The sequence below is a fragment of the Crocodylus porosus genome, unplaced genomic scaffold, assembly GCF_001723895.1.
Source record: "Crocodylus porosus isolate Cpor-Errol unplaced genomic scaffold, CroPor_comp1, whole genome shotgun sequence".
Lineage (NCBI taxonomy): Eukaryota > Metazoa > Chordata > Crocodylia > Crocodylidae > Crocodylus > Crocodylus porosus.
In genome coordinates, this window is record NW_017728950.1 from 1,172,784 (window position 1) to 1,184,055 (window position 11,272).

Consider the following 11,272-nt stretch of genomic DNA (forward strand, 5'->3'; position numbering starts at 1 on the left):
GATCAATCAGAAGAAATGACCATGACAGAAATTACACAGGGAGGTTTGATGGCCCAGCAGTAACAGGTCAGATTAGATTATTTGAATAGTTTGTGCAGCCTTTACAAATCTGTAACAGTATATTTCAGCCAGCGCTGATGTCTCATAATGAGTATCTCCGAGGACAAAGGAGCCAGAGGCAAGGAAAGAAGAACATCTGTGCTTTTAAACTGTTCTTTTTTTCATCCTGTGCGACAGCAAGAGTCCATGGTCTTTGTGAAAAGAGCATCCATTTTGGTCCTATGTTCAGAAGAAGTGGTAATTTTTAACTAGCCAAAACCTCACAATTTGTGCTTTAGATTTGCATATTTCAACAAGAGTTTCTATCTTCAGACATTATTCATTGTTACATTTGACTACCCCTTGCAGCTCTTCTTTTAAGGGAATTTGGTAGTGGCCTTCTTTACTTGCAGACATCTCATGCTGGTGTGGAAGTAATGAACAATAATAGGATTAAGAAAGCTAAAACAAAGCACTGGTAATCTCTTCAGAGAGACAGGAAGGTCAGATTCTCAGCTTCCATTCCAAGTTTGATCAAAATCAGACTGCTGTCAGATTTTTGTCCAATTTGTACAGGTCAGGAGTTACAGCATCATTAGCCATCATGAAAAAAATAAACCTGTTCCTCATACTTTTTCACAAATCTTTGTGCAGAAGTGGATAAAAGGCAGGTGGAAATCTTGTTTTTCCTTGGTTCATTACAATCTCAAAGCCAGAACATAAGAGCCAAACAATGTACAGCAACTATGCTCGTGAAGCAGAAAGATGGTTAAGTGGGGAAGATCTTTGTATCCAGAGCTAGATCAATTCATCTCAACAGAGAAGGTGCATGAAAAGATTGCCAAAACCCATTCAAAACGACATTTTGCTTCAGAATATTAGAAAAAGAGGCTCCGTATCTTTTAAAACATTAAGTCAGGCATATTACCCAATCTGACCTTGGGGGTGAGGGTTGTGACAGGCATCTTTTGGTAAGCAAGGAGTATGATGGTCGAATTAGTTACGAATGTTCTAAGCAAGGACAGAAAATTATAGAATTTTTCCCACTACATTTTCTGTGAAGGCGAATTGTCTACTATGGAGTTATTTGCCAGTCAAGTATGTGCTATGATTAACGGAAATTGGCATCTCAGATGGTAATGATCTTACCAAGTTTTCTTGATTCTTTTATGATCTCTATTAAGCAAGGCAAAATCTGTGCCTGGTAAGATTGACTATATTATTGAAACTTTACTACTGCCATCTGACAATATTCCAGGTTTTTGTTTCAGAGCTGAAGAGTGATCCAGTGCCTATCCCTAGTTGGCTTTCAAACTCAGACCATTAAAAGGACCCAGTCACTCTGAGTACACTTAAGCCCTTCAGAAGGGACTCATGAGGTTTATTCTTTTCCTATAGCCAGACAGATGGTTAAAGGAAAATGGCCAATGCAAGCAAGGGAAACTCCTTTCTGGCATTTGCTGTCAAACAGACCACCCCACAGCAAATTCCCAGAATAAGATACTCCCTGCTAAGACAGCTATTGAAACTGCTACTAGGAGCATATCTTTCAAAAGTTCAGACAAACAGTTGGAGGAAAACATACATCACAGGGTGCAAATGCTAGCCAGATAGGTAGGCAGATTTAAACAGGCCCACATGTGAATGTTGCTATGAATCATGAACAAGATGGGGCCTCCTGCACCAGCCAATATAGCTACAGTTGCCATAATTTTTCCTGCCACCCAGAAAAATATGCTGATTTTGTAACCTAACTAGCAATTACAGACTGCCTAGAAGATATAAAAATGTAGATCCTAGAACACAGCCCTAGTCTGTGAGTGGTGGAGTGTGAATACTGTCCCTGTACCTTATCTCTGCAAAATCACCCTAACATTGCCATTCTCAGCCTCTTACAGGCCTGGGAGAGAGCTAAGGTCCACACTCAGCTTCTCAGTTTGCTGCATCTCATTTGGATGAGAGGAATAAATAAATCTTTAGCTGCTAATGTAGCATAATCAGCTGATCTCATGGCATGCTTCCGCTGCTGTTGCAGCAAGCTAGTGCGCCATGGCACGCCCTTTGGGAATGACAACATCAGATCGATTACAAACTGGCTCGCTAATGTATCAAAATGTAGCTATTAACTGGCAAACTGAGAAGATCCCACAGGGATCAGTTGTTGGTTCACTGGAGGCATCTATGAACCTAGATGAAATACAAAGATCTCTGCTGGTAAAGTTTATGGGTGACACAACGTTTGGTGAAATAGTAAATAATAGCAGCTAGTTCCTGTTACAGACTGATCTGATTTTCCTGGTTATCTTCTCACAATCCAACAAAGTTTGTTTGAATGCATTCGAACACTGACGAATGTGCTTGGCAACACAGAATGGGGGGGGTGTTATTAAAAGATGGTAGACAGTCTTAGGAAGCAGCAGCTCAGAAAGCATAATCTATCTTAACTAACCACGTAAACACAACCTCAGCACAGTGGTAGCAGAAGGACTAATACAATACAAGCAGTAAGGCAATGATCTTGCCTTATAAACAGCATTGTTACAAAGCTAATATGTCCAGATTTCATGCCTGTCTGCATCCCCCCCACGCCTGCTGCATGCCCCAGTGCACTGTACTAGAGCCCTATGCCCAGAATGACACACCGTGCCATGTGCCCCCACCACACTGTGCCACACAAAGTCCCCCCCAGTGTGCATGGCCATGGTCTCCCTTCGCCCTGCCACCACACCACAAACCTGGGGCAGAGGGAGGGGAGCGTGGGGGGAGTGCTACCTGGACCGGGAGCCCACAGGCTGCCAGCTGGTCAGCTCTGCAATAGAATAACTAATCCCCCAAAAGATTTTTAGGAAGTGGGGAGGACAGGGATCTGGCACAACCCCTTTCTTCCAAACATGCAGAGATGACAGGCTGTCCTGGCAGCTGCTACAACATGATGCTATATGAGGAAACCTCCACTGAATTATGCTGCTGGTTTGTGCTCACAGACCAGTGCAACAAGACTGTATCACACCACAAAATAAGTACGTAAATCATAGTTAAAGAGCAGTAAAAAACAGCAAAGATTTATAACAACCATGCTGATGAGAGCACAAGGAATGCAAGTGCAGAGGTCTCCTTTTGAAGTTATAGATGGCACTGATGGCCTCTTCCTTCCTTAAAGCATCCTAACAAATAATAAGTTGCAGCCCTTCCTACAAAGTCAAACATGAAAAATGGGAATGCAATTTCTTACTACTAATATATTTTCTTTCCCTGAGCCTTTCCTTCATATTGCCTACCTGAGCAGACCCAGCAGCATCATTTCTGTTTAAAAAGAAGAGTTTTAAACTTTGATAGATGGCAGGGCAGAGTGTCTACTGAGAAAGGATGCTTTTCACCCAGTTACAGTGTACCTCTAGCAACTTTAAATACAGATGAATATAGTAAATTTGGTGTTGACAAATATCATTCACTAGAATAAAGTGCTGACTTTTTTGTAGCTTTATTTTATAAAAGCTGAATATATTCTATTTCAATTCAGGTTGAACATGTGTAAATACAATATAAGGGATAAGGGGAAAATATTTTTCTTCCTTGGAATGCAAATTAATTTTAGATTCCTGGTCATACAAGAGAGGACATTCCACAGATTTGTTCCCACTGGACAAATTCCTTAGATTTTTTTGTTCTGGTAACCAGACAGTCTCCTAAGTTTAAGATACTCCTGTGCCTTTCAGAAGCAATGTCCAGGAACAGAAAACTAGACTGCCCAGCTTTGCTTTTGGTATATCTGATTACAGATAATCAGTAGATTGCTCTTAACTTTTTTTATTTAAAATATTCTCTTGCCTCAAATAAACTTTCTTTGTAGGAAATATTTATTCTTGCAGTATTTACACTGAATACTACAAGACACTTTAGATTCATGGAGAGGAAGGATATGTAACTTCTGTTACTTGGTCTTACTTTATGACCAGGGATCCTGGTTTTCTCTCTGTTTAAAAATCGCAAGTTCTCTGATTAAAACCCCCCAAAATCCATGTATTTCCATAATGAAATGTCATTATATATGTAGGTATCAGTTGAACACAATATTTTATTGATACAGTTACTATCTTAAACAATTTGGAAGCCTACCAGTGGTGCAATCACTATAATAAAATAAATTCTAAATACCTATACATTTTGTCATTTGATTTCGAGTTTTTTATCATGAAAAGCAGAGCTCCCCCTCCCCCTTCACTCACCAGGACACAGGTCGAGCTGCAGTTGTCCCCCCCCGCCCACTGACCCACACACTGCTTTGTGGTGCTGAGCACCCTGATTATGCCAGTGCTCTGCCCAGGCCATTGCCCCTCACTCCCCACCCACAGCCCTTTCCCCCCCCAGCCCTGCTGGAAGGGCCCCCAGCTGCCAGAGCTACCGGGCCAGGGACCCAGGTCTGCAGCCCCCTGCTCCCCCGCAGTAGTGCCTGAACCCTGGCTGCTGCCCGTGGGAGGCACCAACTGCTCCAGCTCTCTGTTCCCCATGGGCAGCACAGAGGGATCCCCACCCTGCTGCCCACCCCGTGGCTGGACCCAGTGCAGCAGGGCAGAGTGGGGCCAGATGGGGAAGCTCGTGTCGCTGCTGGGAGCTCGGCCCAGTCATGGCAAGGCACCCCCTGCCCTCCTGGCAGCAGTAGGGGACACAACTCCACACCGCCACCCCCGCTGTTGCCAGGTGAGCGGGGGGCATCTCACCATAGCAGCACAGAGCTCACAACAGTGGCAACGAACTTCCATGCCTCACTCTGCCCTGCTATGCTGGGCCCCACCTGCTGGGCTGTAGAGGCCCTGGGGGGAGGGCAGCAGAGTGTAGAGCCCGAGCCCACAGCAGGCAGCCCACCCCATGCACAAATCTGGGGGCACATGTTCCCCCAGGAGTGCGCACAGTGGCAGGGAACCAGCCCAGCTTCCCTCTGACAGCCCAGCTTCCCCCTGCCCAACTCCCTCCCTCCCTCCCTCACTATGGGGGTCTCAGTTCCCTCCTCCAGACTTACCTGCAGGGAGCTGCTCTCCAGGCTGCCTGGCAACCATGTGCATGTATACATACGCACGTACATGTGGCGCCCCCTGCTGGATCACCCTTCTTGCGCTTCCCCCAGCCCCTTGAAATGAGAAAATCTGAGGTTTACTGAGCTTTTCCGTGGCAAACGGAAAACCTGGATCCCTGTTTATGACTTGCTAAGGTTGTTACTGTCAGAAATTACTGTATAGCATTCCAGCAAACTCCTTTCTACTAAAAAAGGACAAAAGGTAAGCATTTTTTTTTCCTGCTCCAAAAGAAACACAACTAATCCTGGATGCCTGCAGTTTGATATATTAGTGATACCAACAGTGTCTTATTGCACGTAAAGTACAGACTTTAAAATTAGGTAACTTATGACAAGAAAAGGCTAAATACAGCAGCACCCTTCACCACAGTTATTCTCCATTGTTATTTTTTCTAGTTAAGTGGGTGAAAACAGTTTCCCAAAACTTTGGGGTCATATTTTTAAGGTGGCCTGAGGATTGCCCTACAGCCTTTCCCCCATGTTCCTGTCATGACAAGAGAACACCCATTTAGGTACAGAATCAAGTCAAGCACACTTCCATTTGCACAAAGATATCAGCATGTGTAGGTGCAGCCACAGTTCTCTTTTGAAAATCTGTCCCTTTCAGACTGGAACAGCAACCTTAAGTCTATGCTACGCTTGTTCTACTTGAACTGATTATGGGAGTAAAAGAGTTCATCTTAAAAGGGAGAATCAGTTAAATGAACCAGGAAGCATATAAAGTCTACACCAAATCCTCTCTGCGTAATTGTGACATTGAGACAGAACCTGGAGAGACTATTGTCTTGGAGATGCCATCAAGCAAATCTGAGATGAGTCTGATTTTGTGAAATTTGAGGTGCTGATTGTGTCTTTCCAGTTCATGAGGCAGTATTTCATAGTGGCAAATTCAGAATAAGTGACTATCATTCACTTGCATGCGGTCAGATTTAGGCTCACAGATGAATCAAGAATAAACTTAATTACAAATAGCAGGAAATAGTCAACAAATAATTCTCATACATTTTTTCTGGACTTTATCCTCTTGGAACATTTAAATAGTAGTTTTCATTAACAGTATTAAATTATATAATTGATTTACCTCTTATTTTTGTATTTCCTGGATTAAGCAAAATCTAGACCCATAAACAGGTAATAACTGTTGCCGACAATGAGGAGATTACATGCCTAAAAAAAAGTTTTTATGTATGATATAGGTCCCTTGTAAAACAAAATAAGAACACTTTTCAGTCTTTGTTAACATTTCTATTATATTCTATTGAAAATATTCTGGTATTTTTAGGGAATCATTTTCATAAGCAAGGAAATCAAAATTCTAAAGGTGAGGTTAGTTTTTTCTCTTACCCTCAATCACTGGACAGTACCACAAATACTAAATCTTAAATGTGAGTTCCTGAACAAGTTCATTCACCAACTTTATAGTCCTTTGGTTTTTTTCTCCAAAGTGATTAAGCCTGTAAGCTGTACGGATAAGACTGGCAAAAATTTCACGGGTTGCATCCCTTGCCTCTGTAATCTGAGGAGGGAAAAACAATGGGAAAGAGAGGAAATAATCTAAATTAGTTATGTTTCTCAAAGTGCAAGAATTTAACTACATAAAACTACTTTTTTCCTCCACTAACCCTCAGAAACATTTCATTCTCTCTGATCAGAGAAGAAACTAAATTCCATAACTTATTCAAAGTTGAAAATAACCCCCTTTCTTAGAAGGAAAGAAGGGTGTATAGAAATCTCAGGGCTGGAACCCAAGATATAACAGAGCAGCTCTTGGCACACAGAGAAGTAATTTTATTCCACCTTTCTGCCTGGCTAATCCTCAGAGCTACTCTATCAGCCAAATGCACTGGAGCACATCTCATTCTGGTCCCTACCCCCTCCCCCAATCCTCCCACCTCCTGCCTCTCACATGCCCCTTCCTCCTCTGCTTCAAAATTCCCCTTTGCTAGGAGGTGGGGAATACAGAAAGGACTAGAATAGCTACACATATACCAGGTCAAGACTGCCTTCCTAGGGTAACCCTCCGGCAGCTTTAAAGTTTCCCTGTGTTACAAGTGTAAGATGAAAAAGAGTCTGGACTTCTGCCTTTTCTTAAAGATTTTGGAGTCAAAACTATCTTTTAACATGTTTAAGTGATCTGTGAAGGAAAGGCAGCAGCATAAGACTGGGAAAATAAATAGAACCAGATGGAATATGATGCATGCTTCCAAACATCTTTTACATACCACTCCCCCAAGCTAATGAATAATCAGCCATTTCCTAGCATGCATCCAAGACATCTACCATATCCTAGCAGTTCCTAAAGGAAGTAATATTCTATTTGTTTATTCTGCCTAATACCAGGCAGGAAGAGTAATCAGCAACAAGAAGGTTCCATTTGTTGCAAAATGAATTACCCCGAGTGTGTCACAGGCCTTTTTACATACACATGGACTACAAAGTATAGTCTGGCAGTGGGAGGGAGATTTTCCAGCTAAAGTGCTAAAGCAAAACCGTAATGTTGGAAAATCTTAACTTGAAATTGCATGCACCGTAACACTAAACTTTTTTTTCTTCATTTTTTTTGTAGGTGATATTCTAACAGCTATCAAACTAGACAGGGGCATAATAACTACTTCATATTTATGTAGCACTATTTTTATTAAAAAGACTTTAACACTTTACTGTATACAATATATAACAGGATCAGTTCATTCAGCAAGGAAAAACAGCCACTTCAGGGTTGAAACCGGACACCTATCTTACAGCCACCAGCAACCAATTGTATGTTTTCTTAGTAGAGAAAGACAATACAATAAGAGAATCAGAGATCAGGAATCAAGTCCAGACTAGCATAGAAGCAGGGTGCTGGTAAGGCATATTCTGCCCTCAAAATAAAGAACTTCATATTGCCACCCAAGTAGCTTTTTGGCCTTTTGTTGGCCTTTATAGGGAACTGTGAGAAGTCCTCTTCTTCCAAAAAGAACATTACTGAAGAACTGCATTTATTTGAGATGGAAAATTAACGGGAATTCCACATAGATAAGACTTGGAGAAAAGGCCTTTATTAATAACATGAAGAACTTATTCAATCAGATTATCTTTTTGTCCATCCTGAAAATGTGAAACTTCCTTCAGTGTATCCAAGAGCTTTGGCCAGACCAGTTTTAAATGGTTCAAAAACAAGTATCATTATTTGTTTCCCAGTATAGGCCTGAGGGGATTCTTTGTTGCTATCTCCCCAGCATTCCTGTTTGAAAGTCTGGCTGTCAGATGACTGAAAAAATGCTTTTTCCATTGAAAAGTTCAATCTTCTAATGACATCACAAAATCTTAAAGCTACCCCCCCCCACCACACACACATTTTAATTCAAAATGTTATTGTAGTCCCTCTAAGGGATGTAGTTCAGGTGACTTATGTTCCCATTCTCCTGTACAATCTGGGCTTTCTGTCCCAAAACGTGCTTTTCATGGTGCACTTTTCCCAAATCCCCATGAGAAAAGGACCGTGCAATAAGAAACTCTGGCTGTGATACATTTTGGGAGATGTAGTTAAGCCAGAGGCTCCAGCCCACACAGAAGAATGGAAGCTTGAGCTACAACTCCGGTGAGGCATTGCAACACCCATTTGGAATGTTTTATTTTTCACCCAAAGCCCCCAAAATAGGAGGACTTAAAAAAAGTCCCCCAGCTCCTGCTCCTGCAGCGTGGTCTGAAAGGAAGGATGCACACCTGCGCACTGCCTCTGGATGTGCTCCAGAACAGACATACTGCAACTACAACTGCCCTTCCAGGCAAACATACGCCTTTGCACACTGCTCCTGCAACATGTACTGCTTTCTCCAACTTCCAACTATATTTCTTGTTCTTTTTGCTGTTGTATTTGCTGATTTGATGGTGCCAAAGATTACACGTACGCAGAGCACGCTACCTCTACTACCTTACACCCTTCTATGCCTCACATTTCTTTATATATGGTGCTCTGCAAACCACTCTTACCTCTTGTTTATACAAATCATGGAGACGTTGAAATTAAGGTTGAAAGTAACCTCAAGAGATTTTCTTAAGTCCAAACCGCCACACTGAGGATTTATTTTTACTATGGCTGGGAAACCTGTTTCTTTTCTCATGCTGCCTTCAACTTCCTTGTTTTTTTTACTCTCCTGTGTTTACCTGAAGCCATCATTAGGCCTTTTTCTACCCAATGGTAGGAGACAACCTCTTCAGTTCTTAACCTACTTTGCCTTTAGGATGTAGTCAGCCCTGAAGTTGGAATCATTTTGTGTTCTGTAGCACCCTGTCCTCTTTGGCATTTTGAGAGACTCCTGAAGCCTCCCAGAAAATACAAAGGTACTATAGCAGATCTATATTCTGTCACTTTTTCCCCCTGAATATTTCCAACAGGCATGCTCTTGTTTCCATCCTCAGTCACTCGTTCAGGTCTTCGTTATACCTTGTCATCATACACATGTATTATATACATCTTCCTTTCTGGCCTTCCTAAATCCCCAAATGCATATTCAGTCAGTGCCAGCTCTACTTAACTCCATCTGTTCTTCATGATGGAAAATGGGAAGGAGATAGTTTCACTACCACTGCAACTACCAGCTAGAGAGGAAGTGACAGATGGGTGGGAAGGCAAAGTGTTTACGCTCTTGATGTACAGAACGAAAGGTCTGAAGGAACTGTGTGCAATCCTTTACGGCTAAGCATTATTCAGAAGTTCTGTGGCTCTAAAGGTAGTGCAGATTTTCTCCAGTGGCACCTTGGGAAAACTGTCTGTACAAGGAAAATATTTTGGCTGTAGTTATAATTTAGGTTAGCACTGATATACACATTTTCTTAAACTCTTTGTTATCATTATTGGAGTAAAAAGCAGAAATTTCAATACACAAATAATAAAAAAAAACCCTGCCTTAAAGCAGAAAAAAACCCCACACTTACATGTGAAACAAATTCTCGGGCAATCTTGTGTCCACCAGAAGAAAAGAGCAAAAAGCTAATGAAGAGATGCCTGATAAGGTGTTTGGTGCAAGGTTGTGTTGTATCACTCATCCTGCTAGCTGCAGCTTCCAGATCTGTGATGGAAAGGGTTGTATGGCTGAAAAGCATCTTTAGGTGGTCACACACAGCTCTAGTTTCTACCTTTTGGGAACAATTCCAAAAAATAACGAATTAGAGAAAAGTCATCTTTGTGGTCATTTCCTTGGACTTTACTCGCTAACAGAAGGCAGAATCCACCCAAACATCTACAGAGATTGTATTTCAGAAAAAGAGCAGAACAGGAGGGGCAGTTCACATTCAGTTTACACTAGTTCACATAAATATAAATGGACAGACTGGAACTTTCTTACTTTCTTTGGTCTTGCAAATTATGCAGCCAGGGCATCAAGCCAAGATTTGACCTTTTTGGTAATGAAAGGAAATGGAGAAAGTCTCTCAGCAGAATGCAGTCAAATTTTTACATTGTGGGAAAAAGAACAGAAGGCTCCTTGAGGGCTCACTTCAATATTGCAGCTACAAATCAATTAAACCTCCATGCAATCTGACTTCAACTGATAAAATGTTCTGATAAAAAAGCCAGTTGTTTGCTTCTTCCTGTATTGTTTGTAACAAGTGCTTTTACTTTGTGGAGTAGCTTATAACAGGCTTATTTTACAATCAGAACATAAAACAGAAGATTTTGCTTCTACACAATAGAAATTGTTAGAGGATCATAACCAGCTACTAATTATAAAAATGATTTTGTAACAATTCTATTCACCACATTAAAACAAACTGGTAAGATTAAAAAGCTCAGGAAATGCAAATACAAAGGCAAATTATACACCCTAGTCAGTGGGAAGGGGCACAATGCCTATCAGGGTTCTTAAGTACGTTTTATATTTAGTTATTTGTGCCTCCTAAACAGGGATCTTGACTACATGATGGGAACACACAGTCTTACAGAAAGAATAATCTGCAAAAAACAGCATTTCACCCTGGTCTCTCTCCAGTACACAGCTTCTAGCAAAGCATGCAGTAAAGTTCAAGAAGAGTGGTTGCTTCTCAAGGAAGCGATCCTCAATGCTAAATCTATTCCAACACGGAGGAAAGGCAGCAAGAAGGCACAGCAGCCCCCCTGGCTCTCCAGGGACCTAGCAGACCTACTGTGGCTAAAAAGGAAAGCCTACAAAGGATGGAGGA

The 11,272-nt window shown here is 41.7% G+C and overlaps 1 protein-coding gene across 2 annotated transcripts in view; it reads right to left on the bottom strand.

Annotated features, from left to right (window-relative positions):
* The window catches only part of FANCC (Fanconi anemia complementation group C), a 144,789-nt gene that overhangs the window by 7,911 nt on the left and 125,606 nt on the right, over positions 1-11,272 (bottom strand). For both annotated transcript variants that reach the window (XM_019554790.1, XM_019554792.1), the window contains 2 exons: positions 10,031-10,231; positions 6,455-6,626 (listed from right to left, as the gene is read on the bottom strand). In XM_019554790.1, the coding sequence (XP_019410335.1) occupies positions 6,483-6,626; positions 10,031-10,231 (345 nt within the window). In that variant the 3' untranslated portion in view covers positions 6,455-6,482. The remainder of the gene's footprint in view (positions 1-6,454; positions 6,627-10,030; positions 10,232-11,272) is intronic.